The sequence below is a fragment of the Odontesthes bonariensis genome, chromosome 23 (assembly GCF_027942865.1).
Source record: "Odontesthes bonariensis isolate fOdoBon6 chromosome 23, fOdoBon6.hap1, whole genome shotgun sequence".
Lineage (NCBI taxonomy): Eukaryota > Metazoa > Chordata > Actinopteri > Atheriniformes > Atherinopsidae > Odontesthes > Odontesthes bonariensis.
In genome coordinates this window covers 25,138,021-25,155,603 of record NC_134528.1, presented here as the reverse complement: position 1 = coordinate 25,155,603, position 17,583 = coordinate 25,138,021, and the positions used below count along the sequence as shown (strand labels likewise).

General features: G+C 42.0%; 1 protein-coding gene across 2 annotated transcripts in view; it reads left to right on the top strand.

The window, feature by feature from the left end:
- rab26 (RAB26, member RAS oncogene family) overlaps positions 1–17,583 on the top strand; it is a 127,789-nt gene that overhangs the window by 44,950 nt on the left and 65,256 nt on the right. For both annotated transcript variants that reach the window (XM_075457693.1, XM_075457694.1), the window contains one exon: positions 11,562–11,603. In XM_075457693.1, the coding sequence (XP_075313808.1) occupies positions 11,562–11,603 (42 nt within the window). The remainder of the gene's footprint in view (positions 1–11,561; positions 11,604–17,583) is intronic.

The window sequence follows — 17,583 nt, the reverse complement described above, 5'->3', positions numbered from 1 at the left end:
CGTCCGCCAGACCACTGCCTGTTCCTGCTTTGCCGTCTGCGGTCTGGGCGTCCGCCAGACCACTGCCTGTTCCTGCTATGCCGTCTCCGGTCTGGGCGTCCGCCAGACCACTGCCTGTTCCTGCTATGCCGTCTCCGGTCTGGGCGTCCGCCAGACCATCGCCTCCTGCTGCCCGAAGCCGGTACCACATACCCGTTTCTAGTCCACAGCCTGACCGGCTTCGAGCCCCTCCCTCCCACCCTCGGATTCCTTAAGGGTCGTCTGGGATCCACCCCTTGAGGGGGGGGCTCTGTCACACCCATGGACTCACGTTTTTTAGTTTCATGTTTTAGGTTATGTTTTTGTGTCAGTTCATGTCTTAGTTTTCCCTGCACCCTGGTAATTAGTTCACTCACTGCACCTGTTTATTCCCCTCCAGCTGCACCTTGTCCCAATCACGTTCACTCCCTATATATGTTCTCAGTCCTTTTTGTTCGGGGTGAGATTCTACCATTTCCCATGTTTCTTACCCCACGTTACCTGACCTTCCTGGCTTGTTTCCATGTTCCATGTTCTGCGTTCCCTTCGTCAAAGTTAAGTATTTATTTATCCCTTGCCATGTCAAGTCTTTTTGTTTGTTCTTCATAGTTTTGATTTTTTTTTTTTTTTTTTTGAATCCGGCCCAGCCGCGCCTTTTGTTTATTACTTTGTGTTTTTGTGAAATAAATCACCGTTTTCCTTTTAAGTCCGCATCCGTGTCCTCCCTAAAAACACATACCCCTGACATTTTCTTGTTTCAAAGGCAGCTATATTTTGTACCACAGGCCTGTTAAGGTCATTTGTCTAAGCTCTCTAAGGTTTTACTTGTATCAAAAGAAATCTCTTCACACTACGGCCTTGTAAAGGCTATGTTTTAAGTTTACTTATTTTTAAGGCAGCTTTATTTCTGCACCACTTCCTTGTAAATGTGTTTATTACATGCACTAATAGAGAGTACTTGTTGGTCTAAAGCAAAATAAAAAAAACTATATTTGGTTACATATGTCTGTTTCTTTGTACAGCGTCTTCTTGGTTCCTGTGCCTGCCTGCATACTTTGACCCATCATCCAGGGGATGGTATAATTTGAAAGCAGAGTCTCTGTAAAATTCCACATGAGGTGACATATGTTATGATGTACGGTCAAGGAGTTACAGGCTAAAATTTCATCTTATAAGCCTAAAATATCGGGATACGTATCGTATACGTACGTATCGCATGTATCGGGATACGTATCGTATCGCCACCCCTGTATCGAGATGCGTATCGTATCGCGAGGTGGTTGGCGATACCCACCCCTAATATTAAAGTCACCCACTACAATGACTTTATCTGTACTCAGCACTAACTGGGATAAAAACTCTGAAAATTCAGACAGAAACTCAGAATAAGGGCCAGGTGGACGATACACAACAACAAACACAAGAGGTTTCTGGGATTTCCACTTTGCGTGGGAAAAACTGAGAATCAGAGATTCAAAAGAGCTCAAACTAATCTTGGGTCTGGGACTGATTAGTAACCCTGATCTGAAAATAGCTGCCACTCCTCCTCCTCTGCCTGTGGTTCGAGGAACGTGAACATTTAAACAGTCAGAGGGAGTTGCTTCATTAATGCTAACATGATCCTCCTGCTGCAGCCAGGTTTCTGTAAGACAAAATATATCAATATGATGATCACAAATCAACTCATTCACTAACAGAGACTTCGAAAGGAGAGATCTGATATTCAGCAAACCACATTTAATAGTTTGATGTTTTTGTTCAGTTAAAGTTTTTGTTTTAATTCTTTTTTGCACAAGAGGATTTGCTACTTTTGTGTTAATTGATTGGGTGGGTAGCAGCAGGTGGGAAGCTGCAGAGAAGTGTGTAAGACTACAACTCTGCATCCTGGTCTGAACCCTGGGTTGTCATGTTTTAGGGTGGCAAATAAATTCGTCCATATTTCTAGAAATGAGAGCAGCTCCTTCCAAAGTGGGATGGATGCCGTCTCTCCTCATCAGACCAGGTTTTCTCCAGAAAGGTTGCCAATTATCTATGTAGCCCACGTTGTTTGCTGGACACCATCTAGACAACCAGCGATTGTAGGACGACATGCGGCTATACATGTCATCACTGGTCAGATTTGGCAGGGGTCCAGAGAAACTACGGAGTCCGACATTGTTTTGGCAAAATTACACACCGATGCAACATTAATTTTAGTGACCTCCGATTGGCATAACTGGGTGTCATTAACGCCGACGTGAATAACTATTTTACCGTATTTACGTTTATCCTTAGCAAGCAGTTTTAAATAGGATTCTATGTCGCCCGCTCTGGCCGCTGGAATCCATTTGACTATGGCCGCTGGTGTCTCTAATGCCACGTTTCTGACTATAGAGCTGCCAATTACCAGGGTTTTGTCCTCAGCGGGTGTGTCGCTGAGTTGGGAAAATCTGTTTGAAGCTTGGACAGGTCGATGGTGAACAACGGGCTTGACTTTAGAGCTATGCCTCTACCTGACAGTCACCCAGCCACGTTGTAATCCTGGCTGCTCAGGTTCTGCTAGGGGCAGGCTAATTGAGCTAGCTACGCTAGGTGGCTCCACACTGGCTAAAGGGACCTGGCTCGCTATCGCTGGATTTTCAACAGTGCAGAGCCGAGCTTCCAATTCAGATAACCTCGCCTCCAAAACTACAAAAAGACTACATTTGTTACATGTACCATTATCGCTAAAGGAGGCAGAGGAGTAACTAAACATCTGACACACGGAGCAGGTGAAAGCAGGAGATGGAGGGAGAGAACTGGTAGCCATGCTACGCTAGAGAACCAGACACACCGCTAAAAAGTGAGAATAAAGATTAAACATCTGTAGGAGTGTGTTAGAACAGAACGGTAAGCTATAGAGTTTAACTATGCAAAATTGTGTAAGTTATAGATAGAAATAAAGTGATTATCAGTAGTCCAAGCGGAGCAAGAAATTCCACAGTACACAAGCAAGGTAACAGGAAGTGATGCAATACACTTTACCGCAAAGCGTCACAGCGATTAGACGTGGGCGTGTCAATATGAGGGGCTGTGTCGGGATGATTGGAGTTAGTGTTTGTCCATCAGATCTTGTGGCAGCTGAATTTTTAAGCGGGGAGAAGCACGCTGGAACTTCAGTCCCAAAGCGGATACGAAAGAGACTGGTTGTCTGTGAAAGTGCTGTCGGAGTTTCACTCATTTCCCATCGTTTCCATTTCCATCCTCACACACATACACTTTTGTAAATATTACACTGTAAATATGAAACACATCCTTGTTGTTTAGAAGTTTTGTCAATCATATTCCTTTTTTTATATTTGGTTAAGTCTGCGACTGTCTGTCTACTACTTGCTGAGTGGTAGATGTACAGTTGCAGGCTGCAGCTGATAACTTCTTCTGCGTCTTCTCTTCTGGTACAACAGAGCGGGAATGCAACCTGGTTGTCATCTTCTTAATGGTCATGCTGGTTCATTGCCAGTCTTTGTTGGGAATAGTCATATCTATGTTGATGATAGACAACAGAAACAGGTGTGAGCTCTCCAGAAAGTTGAGTAACTCTCGGGAGGCTCTCAGTATCCTGCTGTATAAAGTCCCTATGGTTTGGTCATCCCCAGTTTCTTACCCCTGAGGAATGGACCCTCGTTGGCCTTGCTATTCACTGAACGACAGCATTCCTGGTGGTGTGGTGCGAGGTTGCAGCAGCCTTTACATCTGGGTATGTGTGGAGGCCGGTAGCAGCAACTTTGTCCCATGACTCCAGCCTAATTTGAGTCTAATAGAGAGGAAAGCTAAACTATGTAAGTTCATTGAAGACGTAAGTGAGGCAAAGCTTACATGGAAGCCCCTCTCCCACTAAAGGAGAAAAAATATATATTATTTTTATTTTTATACTACTCTATTGAGGCACCCAGAATAACTGCTGTGTGAATTCCCTTGCCCAAAACAGCCCTAGAATGAGGGCTACAGCCTTCAGTGTTGTAGCAAGTTGGGTTGGACTCTATCATAAAGCATTTGTTAATTCTTTAGTCATACCTGCGTTCCAACTTTTTCCCAAATATTTTTTTCCCATTGCAAGTTGAAAAACAACGGCCAGAGATTGAGATGGCAACACAACTAGCGGTAATCTGTAATTTAAGGTAAACACAAGAAACTTATGCTAAAGAAAAAAAAAATGGACCAGACTCAGTGACTAATTCCCTATACTCCCTATATAGACGAGTGAGCAGTGCTGACCAACATGTCATTGGGGTCATCAGGTGGGAACCTCCTTTCATCAGTGTTTCGTCTAGTTGGGCCCACGACACCTCCAGGAGGCTAGACAATGATCACTGGTGTCCCAGAGTCACTCCCTTAATGCCAGCCATCACTGCTCCTCACACCACAACAACCATCTTTTTTCTTTCTTTTTTTTTTCACAACCACAAGCTACCCCATCCTCTCACCAACTGCACACCAGTCACAGCGATGTGGGGATACAAACCCTGGTATGGGTAGGGGGTAGAAATAGAAGAGGTAAAGATAAGTAGGAATGGGATTCAAACCCTGGTTCGGGTATGGGGTAATGAAAGTATAGAGGGTGCCAGAGGTGGAGGCAGGACGAGACACACTTGCAGATTCAGCAGACAAACTCACCTAAACAGTCCTACAATCACTAAAAATGCCAGCAAAAACAAAGCCATATAAGCCAACTCACCTAAAATGGCCGCCTGGTTTCAAAAGACAGACCCTCCACTTAAATATCCAGAATTGCTTCTTTGCTTCTTCAAAGAGTCTGTTTTTTCCTAAGTGCTCCCCCTGCTGGGCTCCCCTGCTACTATTGTTTCTTCTTATCCAAATCCACAGACTGGACTTTACTGCCTCATCTGACACTTCCTCACTATTTTCCTCACACTCTGTCCACTTACACCCAGCTCCCTCAACAATGAGACAACAGACTTTGCAACAAATCCTCTACATCCTACTTCCTCTGGACAGATCCTAACTTTCCATCCTTGTTATTCTGCCCCCAACTCCACATACCTAAGCTTTTTCCTTTCATATGCTTTTGCTACTAATTCATTCCAAGGAACAGTCAGCTTTATGAAATAGACTCTCATTCTACTCCTGGACCACAAGACTATATCAGGCCTTAGATTTATAGAGGCTATTTCCTGGGGAACAACGAGCTTATTTCCTAAATCTACCTGCATCTCCCAATCACAAGCATCCTCCAAGCTGCCTTGCCTCCTTATTGTCTTATTAACTTTCTCCCCCTCTTGAACAAACTGAATTACCACTCACTTCATAAGTTTACCTGCCTTCGTTTATCTTCAATACCTGCAGCTAAGCTTCTTAATACTTGGTCATGTCTGCTTGTGACAGACTAACCTGACAAAATATGCCTTAGAGTTGCAGTACCTGAACATAACGAACATAACGGGTCTCCATTCAATTAATCTTAATAGTATTTCTCTTTTTATCAACAAATCCTCCAATTGAAACACTCATATATTTTGGTTCAAACTCTTAGATATGACTCATAAGTCCATCCCATAATATACTGCCCCCACATGCGGCATTAAGGGAAATAAGCCTCGTAAAAACGTTTCCATATGGGAACTGATGTCATTAAGTCTTTCTATAAGAAACCACAAAGTTCGCTGAGGAAGGAAGGAGGGTTGATATGGCCTTTGTGTGACGTGAGCTCAAGCCAAACAAACGTTCCATTAAATACACCACAGCACTTAATTTAAAACACTTCTGTTTTAGGTTTTGATTATTACTTTGCTACAATAAGATGAAGATCATGGTTTGATCTAAAATACATTCTTTTTACAATGTGACAGTCACCCTTATGGATGCCAACATATATATATATATATATATATATGTGTGTTATATGGTTACACGTGAGGACATGTTACAATGAGACTTTGTCATTACCCGGTCGTCTATAGGCTGTAACATCACTCGGTTAGAGTTAGAAAGAATCAACAACGAGTCAACCGTACTGTCGTTGCAGCTGTTGTCACGACCACTGGAGGCCGAACAATCTTTCAACGTAATTATCGTCTATATCTGGCCTACATGCACAAATGCCATGTGGGCACGTTTCGGCAGAGGAGAACTGTGAGCTTTTTATTGTAGGAGTTAACTCACTCTGAACTTTTGTGTAGTTTGAATTTTTGGTTAAGATACATTTGGCTTGTACTTCAGTTCTCTTTGAGCTTTGAACTTTTACTTGGCAAAATCTGACCATGTGCTGTACTTTCAGTTTGAGCCATTCTTCCACAAAGTTGGACTGTTTTGTCCAAGAAGGGAGACCAGTTTAGCCGTTCTTCACTTGTCGTAGATTCTGCTTTTTTTTTTCTTTGTTCTTTGTTTTGGGGAATGTTGGGTGACGAACAATTTGAAGACAGTTTTATATCAATGTAGTTTTAGTGGGAGCAGAAAGTGGGTGTTGTATTTCTTTTGTTTTTTGCAGGAAGATTGTGGTTGGGGCTGCATTTGGAAAGCTATTGCATAAGCAGTTTTATGTCGTTTGTGTGTGCGCAGGGATCGTGTCATCATTGTATTCACAAGTTTTTGTTCTCTGAGGAGAGATTAGAAACTAGGCTGAGGGTAGGCGGGGTCTGCGAGGCATTCATAGACGGACATGACAAAGGAAAAGTGCTTGTGATGTTGGCGTGATCTTGAACTGTGGCTAAAATGATCTTAATGTTTGAATAATAAACCATGCCGTTTAAATTTTTTCCTTCTCTCTAATCTAAGTGTTTGTCAGAAGTGTTTGCCTTGACGTATCTACATCCTGGATGGTTTTTAGCTTCAGAGCTGTCGTATCTTGCGGAATGGTGTAGTGAAGTCACAGTTGGGTAAACAGCCGCTTACACATGGTGCTGCGAACATCATTGCTTTTATAGAGTTTTAAAAAAAACAAAAAACATTTCTTCGCTGAGTCACATTCTGTCCTTGTTAATCGGGGATTTTTTTTTTTTTACCCGAGACTGTTTTTCTCCGCGTGACTTTATATGAAATTATCAATGAGATATGATATATGAATTAAACGGTTTTCTTTCCCGCGTGTGACGTAACTTACCGGCGACTGTTTTATGAAAAACAAGCGCGAGGAAAACAAACCCCAACCGTCACTCAGCTCACCGTCAGTGTCGTACTGCACTGCCAAGAATTCACACACAGCCGACGCTTTAGCAGGAGCCTTCGGACGTATGTAATACATTTCAGTTGCTTATTCTTACTTGCTTATTCCCTCATAGTTAAGGTCTAGTTGTTGGTTTGTGCCAATGTTTTTTAAAAATGTTAAGGTTATTTAAAAAGGTTATTTAAAAACTGCTTATTCTTATATATCGTTATGAGGGAATAAGCAAGTAAGAATGAGCAACCGAATACATTTTGGTTGCTTATTCCCTGAGTTAAGGTTTAGTTGTTGGTTTTTTATGTTTCTATTGCTCTTGAAAGGGCATGTAATGTTTACATGAATAAAAAGCTGATGGTGGTACATAAATGTCTTTATTATTTATTTTAGTACAAATATGTTTTTTTAACACTTTAAGTGGGTGCACAAGGCTAGATTGTAAATACACAACATTGAGGATTTTTATTATTCGCCCATCGATTTTGTGATCGGTGATCGGTATCGGCAGATTTAGGATTCCTGTGATCGGTGATCGGATCGGCGCCCAAAATTGCTGATCGGAGCATCCCTAGTACCAAGTGTGTGGGATGGCTTCACCTGCTCTCTTACCTTATGCATCATTTTTATCCGCGATCTACATATGGATCCGGAGTTAAGCTCTGCATTATGAGTCAGACTTTTTTTTTTTTTTTTCAGGCACATCCCTTCTATGAGAGGGGCTCTATTCTGCAGGTTGTGTCTAACTGGGATTTCTATAAACTATCACTATTGAGATAATCATTAGCTTAACATTTTTTTACCTGACTACAGCGATCGCCCCGTGGTTCGACTTAGATTGAAATCGATCCACCTCATCTGCTTGACGTTGACTTTTCGCTGTCAGTTTAGGAGACTCCATGCGAGACGTTGCAGTCTGTAAATGTGTGTTCCTGCCATAAAAAAGTAAGCTGTGTCCACCTCTGCAGCCCCGAGGACAGCACCATCAGTGAAAATGAGCGTGTGCGTCCTGGTGTTTTGTTTCTATCATTGCCTGTAGCTGATAAATAACCATGAATGCTGCATTCATTTCATGCAATTTCCCGTTGCGCTCAAAAGCAAGATGTTAGTGTTCTTTTCCACTATTAGAAAAAGAGCTTAACTGTAAGACCTCTGACCAAAACCGTGAGACCTCTTCAAATGCTCATTCCCTTTAAGTTGTACTAAATAATCAATTAGCGCTTATTTTAGGTCATTTGTAAGGGGTTCAGCTAGAAGTAAGACAAAAACTGATGCTCAAATCAGTTTGTTTATGTAGTTGCATTATCTGGTTGCACATTTCAAACATTAGCCATTTCTGACTAAATGAGTGAACGAGTGTTGGATGCATTTAATTCTTTTTACTTGGACTGTGGATTGCAACATTTGCAAAGTGGATCTTCCCTGACGGGGGAGAGAATTAGCTTTAGAGAAGCTAAGACATGCTGGCTCTCTGCATGATTAAGATTTACCTCAGATAATGTTAAGCCATGTTACGTCAAGTTATAAAGTGTTACATCATGTTGCTAATGGCCTTGAACATAAAGCAGCAAATCCCTATTCTTATTCACAATATAAACTTATCACAAAAAAGCCCTATTTTCATATTATAAAGTTTCATCATTTACAGCAACATTTAAGTTCAGAGATCGCTGGAGAATTAAAGGAAAATGCTGCTACTCCTATTGAATATATGCGCATCGTGTTTCAATGAGTGGGAGATCTGCATTTCTTTACACAGTACCGTTGTATGGGCAAGACTTGAGCTTCTAGAGAGATTGATCAGTTTAAATAATGTAACTCTGTCCTACTCAGATCGCTGAGTTTACGTGCTGGGTGAAGGTACAGCTCAATTTATAAAACTGGTACCAAGAGAGATAGATGGTCATTTGTGAGCGGTACAAGTACATCCAAATTTGCTCAAATCTTGGAGTGTGTCAGCAAACCTTGTTAGATCGGTAATTGAGGCAACACTCAACACATGAATATTTCTCCCAAGCTTTCTGTGTGTAGAAATTGTTTGACACTAAATAAGCTGATTTTTTATTTTATTTTTTTTTTTTCCCTTTCCAGCCACAGACACTCTTTACATCTCCTAAGCCTCTGTCTGTCTGCGGTAAAGTGTTTCCAATGAATAAAAAAAAAAATAAACTAACCGTAACGCAGAATATCCTATGCAATATGAGGGAAATGCATCAAGAACAACGGAAGTATGTTGTTGATGAATGGGTGAAGTGCTCAAACCCACTCACACAGCATCTGCAGTTTGTCTGCAAAGAAATCTATTGAAGTTGGGAGAGGCTGGTGCAGCGTTCGGTCGAGTGACCAAATAAATCTTTAGACTTTATTTGTTCACAAAAACAGTGGAAATCAAAAAACTGACTGATGGCTCAGACACTCAATTTTGTTTACTTGGGTGTCATTTTGGATGGTTTATCCATGTGAAAGTTGACGCAGATTTCAATATGAGAGCTGGCTCTTCTAATCTTTCATCATCGGGCACTTCTTCTTGCCGTCTGACACGGCGAGAGTCGGGAGATGAGGCCTCGATAAGAAAAGCTTGTCATCTTTTTGTGTAAAGCAATCATCGCTTGAATTTTGATGCCTCAAAAACTGGTACGCATCTTTTTCTAGCCCCTTTTCTGTTTCTTTAAAGACTCAGATGATCTGTTGTTTAGGCCTCTGATACACCACACCGATGTGAAGTGCTGGGCCTCCTCACATCACCTGCTAATCAAACAAAAAGCACATGAACACGCAACACAGAATGAGGGGGGGGGTGCAGTATAATGCACATTCGACAGTAGGGGAAACTGGATGTCCGTGTACATTTAAGAATGAATCGATAAGAAAAGCAGTGTGCGTTTTGTTGCTTTGGGAGAATGTCAAACAGAGCTGGTCTCTCTTGAATCATGATCATAAGGCAGCCGTTTTTGGTCCACTGTGATAAAACCCAGCAGAAATGCCTCCTGCAGTCTCAGTGACACTTGGAGTTATCTTGAAATAACCACAGAATTGCACCGGTACCAAAAAATAAAGTAGACGTATTTCAGGGTGATACACAGTTGATCTTTGAGTCTCCATGACGACAGACTGTTTGCACCTCCAACATGATGTTGGCCTTATTGATGCCCCGAAATGTGCTGGTGACAGAAGTGAATAAAGCTGAGGACTGCATGTTGTGTAAATGTCAGCGTTCTGACCTTATATGGACAACTTCTGTTACAAAAAAAGATTTTAAAGTGTTTTTTTTCTTTTACCATGATCAAAAGACTTGCTGGGTGTGCTGTACATTCTGTTAATCCATTCCAAACATGATGCGTCGACAGGCTTGCAAATTTATTTAAAAAAAAACAAAAAAAACATCTAAGTCAGCCCCTACTTGTTTCCCTTGAGTTTATTAACCTTTTCTTCTTTACTTTTTTTTTTAGGAATGATATAAGGCTGTCAGTCAAGTACCGTGTAAACTGTTTTTGGTGAATTTCTCATCTTGGCTACAAAAACAACTCCGTTGGGGGGAGAACTCTGAGGTTTGGCCCCCATAGAGACCTCGAACCATGTCGGTGAATACCAAATTCTTTGGAGTCATGACTCCGGGAACAGAATGTGGAGTTGAAACAGCCACAGCATTTTTATAAAGCCTGTTCTCCTTTGCTCTATAAGATGACTATAAGGATGGAGTTAAAATGCACTACTTTCTTGACAGATTCTTATCCCTCTGCATCTGTTAAGATATATTACACAGGGTTGCTGATCTTCTCACTGTCGCCTTATTGAGGCTGCGTGCTCATCCATTGCTCATCTATTTTTTTATTTTTTTGTGTATCAGTATTATCACATCCCTTGTACTGATAGATGGCACAGTTAGTTCTGCTCTCGGTTCATCTCGTATAATAATTCCTCACGAGGTGACATTGCAGAGTTATTGAAAAGCTTTTGTGTGCTTCATGCAAAGTGCTTGGCAACCGTGGTGGCGGCAAATGATGCAACTCTCTGAAACAAAGGCTACGTCAACCAAAGCTGTCTGGATGTGTTTGTGTGAGCTATAGATAGTGCAGTATGCCGACAACACAGCAGTGATAAAGGAGAGCCTCCTGGCGAAGGCCGAGCCCTTATTAAACCAACTGTGGTCACAGAAAGCCAACTGTAATACATCAGCCTCTGCATTCGTGCCTGGATTTGTGCCCCAAACTCTCATTTCCTTTTCTTTTTTTTTTTCTCTTTTTTAGAAACACCCGACTGTGCCGTGCCTGAAGCATCATATAGTTTGGTTCTTAGGTTTCTGTGTTCTTCTGTTCACTTTTTTTTCGTTCAGTCCTCCTGCTTCCTCGTTTACTCTTTCACGATGTGCGCACATTCATGTGTAACCACAATTTGTCCTTCTTCTGTCTTTCAGAATAAAGTTATGAGCATCGACGCCGTGAAGGTCAAACTGCAGGTGAGAACCAAGAATGCACAGAATGGGTTTGATTCTTAATGTTCAGGAGTCTCCTCTCGTTGCTGTCAAATCGTACGTGTGGGTTTTTGTTGAAAGCAAGTCGCCAGCGGTCGTTTCCACTGGTGTAAATTCATCCCATACATCTTCATTGCCTGCTGTGGGAGGGCAAAAGAAGCGCAAACGATGACTTAATGAGGCCTCGGTTTATCTCTATCGGTCAATTAGCCCGCTGCTCTGCCTGACTGAAGACACTGTGGGGAATAGCACACTTTTGCATCACATTATGAGGCCTGGAAGTTATTAGAGTGAAGCCGCCAGGCAGAGATGCAGATGAATCCTTGTCATTCACAAATGGGTATTGGATGCTTTTGACTGAGTTTTCAGCTATAGTCATACACCGTTAATGTTCTCTCTTCATGTTTCTTTTTTTTTTTTTTTTTTTTTTTTTTTTTGGATCGATACATGGTTGACCATCCATATTTCTCAGATTTCAAGTATTGGTTCAATCAAACTTGTAAAGTTCCTTTTGAGATAAAATCATGACCGAAACACTGAACAGTATGAATATAATACAGTATGTGGGGAAAATGTCATTGCCATGTTTGGACCCTGATCCCTAAAAGATCGTTCAACAGAGTTGAAATGCCCAATTCTGTCTTTCCACCTTATTTTTTTTTTTTTTATTGGCATTTTTAGTAATATAACAAACTACAATACCATCAACACCCCTCCCTGACCATACATAACAGAACAGCACATCAAATAGCAAAGGTTACACAGTCAAAGCAACATAAGATAAATACACCACATTATAAAACACACCATTCCAAGAATACACCAGGGAGCAAAGGCTCATATAATACCAGGCATTAATTTTTTGGCCAACTACGATCCCTTCATTGAAGGGATTTTAGTACAGAATCCCACATTGTCCCAAACATGTTCATTTTGTCCTCGTTGTAATATCTCAATCTTTCCAGACACAATGTGTTTGCTAGTTCTCACAAACCACTGATCAAATGTGGGTACAAAGTCCTTCTTCCAAACCTTCAAGATCAACCTCTTAGCGATCACCATACCGAACAAAAGGGCAACTTTCTCATATTTATTGGCAAAGGGCAACACCCCAGGAGCTCCGAGAATTGCAACAAGAGGATCCGGATCCCACTGTTTCCCAAAAGCAGTGGAAAAGAAATAAAAGATTTTCTTCCAAAATGTATGAAGCTGTACACATGACCAAAAGGAGTGGAGCAAGTTGCCCGTTGCAGCTTTACACCGGTTACACATTGGTGACTCATTCGGATAAAAAGTGCTTAATTTTTCTCTCGAATAATAAAGTCTATGTAATGTTTTGAATTGTATAAGATTGTCCCTAGCATTAACTGAACAGCCATGTATACTTTTCAAACTTTCATCCCACACACCATCAGGTATCTGCGGTCCCATCTCGTCCTCCCATGCTTTCTTGATTCTAGTTAGGTCTACCGGTGCATTAGTGAGAATCCTATAAAAATATGACACCGCCCCGCGATTAATCGGATCAAATTTGTTTATTGCCTCCAGAGTCTCGTGTCTGGTAAGAGTTCTAAAATTTGATATATTTTTACTAACATAGTCCCTGATCTGCAGAAAACGAAAGAACCCTGACCATGGAACATCATATACAGAGCTCAACTGGGTAAAGGACGCAAGGGTGCCATCAACGTACAGATCCCCAATTACACAGATACCCCTCATTCTCCACACTTGGAAACCGACGTCGCCGAGACCCGGAACAAAAGAATGGTTTTCACAAATGGGAGCATCAAAGTAGACTGTCGGAGCTTTTATATAGCTCTGTATCTGCTTCCAGATTTTTATAGTGTTGCCAATAACCAAATTATTATTGTAAAGCGTTTTTATTTTATTTTAATAGGGCTGTTAAGTAGGGCAGCCAGGGACGTATTGTGACAATGTCGTCGTTCCAAGGATAGCCAAGTAGGGCAAAGATTGTGAGACTGGTGCGGGCCTTTCTTCCACCATGCTATAATGGATAGGTGAGAAGCCCAATGATATAATTTGAAATCTGGTAATGAAAATCCACCTATCTCTTTTGGTTTGCATAGGTGTTTTTTGGAGATTCTAACATTCCTATACCCCCAGATAAAGGGAATGATAATGGAGTCTAACTGTTTGAAGTATGACACACCTATAAAACATGGAACAGAGAGGAATAGATGAAGAAACCGTGGCAATACCACCATTTTAATTGCATTAATTCTACCGACCATAGATAGAGGGAGAGTCTTCCAAAAATCAATATTCTGCTTAAGTTGTATAATTTTATTCTGCCAATTCAGTTGTAAGAAATCCTCCGGTCTCCTTGTTATCGTCACCCCCAAATATGTGAAGGTATTATAGGTTATCTGAAATGACGTTCCCCACAAAAAGGTCAGATCATCTCCGGATGAGAGGGGCATTACTACACTCTTATCCCAGTTAATGGAAAATCCGGAGAAGCTGCCAAAGGTTTTAATCGTCTTTAAAAGGGGAGACAGCGAAACCTGCGGGTCAGAGATGTACAAGATTATGTCATCGGCATAGAGCGAAATGTGATGCTTATGACCAAACCTCTCGATAGGTAATATTTGGGAGTCTTGCCTAATGCTGGCAGCCAGGGGTTCAATGGCAATTGCGAAGAAAAACGGAGAGAGTGGACAACCTTGACGAGTCCCTCTATGAATAGCAAAAGGACTAGAAATATTTTGGTTAGTAATAACAGAAGCCATTGGGTGTGAGTAAATGATTTCAATCCATTTTACAAATCGAGGCCCGAAACCAAATTTGCTAAGAGCATACATCATATATGGCCATTCAACTTGGTCAAATGCGCGCTGTGCATCTAATGACATGACCAAGGCCTCGTCTGTATTGTCCGAATATAGTATGTTGAAAAGGCGTCGTAAGTTAAAAAACATGTGTCTACCAGGCATAAAGCCAGTCTGATCTGGGTGGATGATTGAACCTATGTGTATTCTGAGTCTATTGGCGAGGATTTTCCCAAGAATTTTGGTTTCTAAGGGTAACAAGGAAATTGGGCGATAGGATGATATAGAACCCGGGTCTCGGCCCGGTTTCGGGATGAGCGAAATATTGGCTTTGTATAAAGTAGGAGGAAGTTTAGCTATTTGCCTAGAGTGATTTAACATACGCAGAAGTAGAGGTGACAGTGCAGGGCTGAACGTTTTGAGAAACTCCATGCTGAAACCGTCAGGACCTGGCGCCTTATTATTAGGAAAATTAGAGACGACCGACTCAATCTCCCGCAGAGTTATATGAGCTTCTAGCACATCCACTGAGTCCGACGGCAGTCTTGGCAGGTTTAGGTCACCAAAAAACCTCTCCATTTTTTCAACATCCAAATTTCCCTGCGATTGATAGACTTTGGCGTAGAAGGCTGCAAAGCTGTCGTTAATTTTATCCGGGTCCGTGAGAAGAGTCCCATCCTCGAGCTTGATACGATGTATTGCTCTCGAGGCCTGCAACTTTTTAAGCTGCCGAGCTAGTAATTTATGTGGCTTGTTGCCCAGCTCAAACCATCTTTGTTTAACTTGTGTCAACAATTTAGAGACATCTCTTGATACAATAGAATTGTATTCATATCGCAAAGCTGTTATTCTCTTTACCTCTCAACCTCAACTTAGACTCCTTGTTTTTCGCCGCTTCGTACGACACAATACATTCCCTGATGACCGCCTTCATAGCTTCCCAAAGTGTTGAGTCATCTACATCTCCTGTATCATTAGAGCTCAAGTATAACTTGATTTAATTTGAGATGTAGGAGCAAAATTCCTTATCCTTTAGCAAAGTGTTAGTTAGGCGCCAGTTGCCCCTGCCCTTCACGCAATCTAGTTTAAGATTCAGACATGATCTGATATGTGAATATTATGGTATTTACAGCCTGATACCGACGACAGCAGTCTAGCGTCCAGCAGGAAGTAGTCAATCCTAGAATAGGATTTATGAACTGCAGAAAAGCATGAATAATCTCTTCCACTAGGATTTAGCAGTCTCCAGATGTCAACCAAATTGTGAGAATTCAACAAGTTTTTGAGAGTCTCTCCGCTCTTAAATACAACAGATCGAGGGCGTTGTCTATCTAAGACTGGATCTAAGGTTAGATTTAAGTCCCCTCCAATGATCATATTAGAGCTAATCAAATCCGGCACCGCATTAAAAAGGTCCTGGAAAAAGATGGGATAGTCGAAATTGGGTCCATATACATTGATTAATGTTACTGGTGTTGAATTTAGCAGTCCACAGACGATCACATATCTTCCTCTAGGATCCGAAATTGTCTGATTATGAGTGAATGGTATATTTTTCCTTACCAATATTGCGACCCCCCTCGTTTTTGTGCTGAAGTTCGACTGGTATACATGAGAAGCCCATGAGGGGCTGAGGACCTTAGCAGCTGTTTTCTTAAGGTGAGTTTCCTGAAGAAAACAAATATCGGCTTTCAAAGCACGGAGGTGCGCATACACTTTGCCTCTTTTCAGAGGACTATTTATCCCTCGAACATTCCAGCTGATCAAATTAACACCGCCCTTGCAATGCTTATATGAGCCTGCTAACATTCGTTTGTGTGTAATTTATTAACTCGTAGTTGTATGACTGTGAAGCTACCTCTTAAATATACAAAATAAACCGATGTGCAAAAAACACCCCTCCCACCCAAATGCCTAATCCCACCCAGCCCCAAACATAACTGAACAAAACAATGGGCAGAGTCTCCAAGCCCCCAATTTAAAGCCAGACCTAGCAGTCCACAAAGGGCTGAACTAGTAACATAGCTTCCCATCTCCCCAACCAAAACCACCCAACTCAACACATAAACAGCATTAAAATAGCTGAATATAATAATTTCACCCAGTAATTTAATCCATTAATTACTCTTTACATTACACATGTTCAGATGTAATGACAAAGACATTGCACTACCTGTTTAATTCAGTCCCAAGCCGTTACTTCACGTCTCAGAAATTTGTCCGCATCTTCTGAAGAGTCGAACACAGCGGTGTTACTGTTCACAGTGACCACAAACTTTGCAGGATACCGAAAGCCATACCGAATCCCGTTGGATCTGCATTTCTTCCTGATGACCTGAAACGCCTGACGCTTATTCATTACCGTCAAGGTGAGGTCGGGGAAGATGAACACCGGGCGCCCGTCATACTGGAGAGAGCCCTTTTCCCTCGCCAGCCGTAGCACTCGCTCTTTCTCCTGGAAATAGTGCAGCTTGACGATGATGGCCCTCGTCTTTCCATCCTTCGCCTGCGTCAGACTCCGATGCGCCCGATCCACCTTGATTGGTCGGTTGAAGTTGTCCTCTCCCAGCAGCTGTGGTAATAGCTTGATGACAAAATCCAGCGGTTTACTGTTCTCCGCCTTCTCAGGTATGCCCACAATACGAATATTCTGCCGACGTGAGCGCGCCTCCAGGTCTTCCAGCTTAGCCTGCTGCTGGGAGCACAGAGCGGCCAAGCTGTCATACTTCTTCTCCAGCTCCGAAATCCATCCGCCGTGTGATTCGGCTATGGCTTCAGTGGATGCCAAGCGGTCACAAGTATCAGATAGTGCTGCCCTGAGGTTGGAGATTGAACTGTTGAGCTCAACAAATCTCACGTCGACTGCGCCACTCAACTTGTTAATAGCTGCCAGGACGTCTTCGTTAGTTGCCGGAGGGTTCGAAGTGCTACCGCTAGCTCCTTCGACACATGCTAGCTTCGTCTGGTCTTCTAAAGTGTCGTCCCCGGGGCCTTTATCTTTTTTAACATTCTTAGGTTTCGTCATCTTACTTAAAGAGCGGCCCTTTACTCTGTCAATCTAACAGAGGTTATTAAGAGTGCTTAGGGTGAAAAATAGTGAAGTTGAGTCGGAGCTTCCTCAAAACACGTCTACTCCATCTTGAGACCAAACCACGCCCCCTTTCCACCTTATT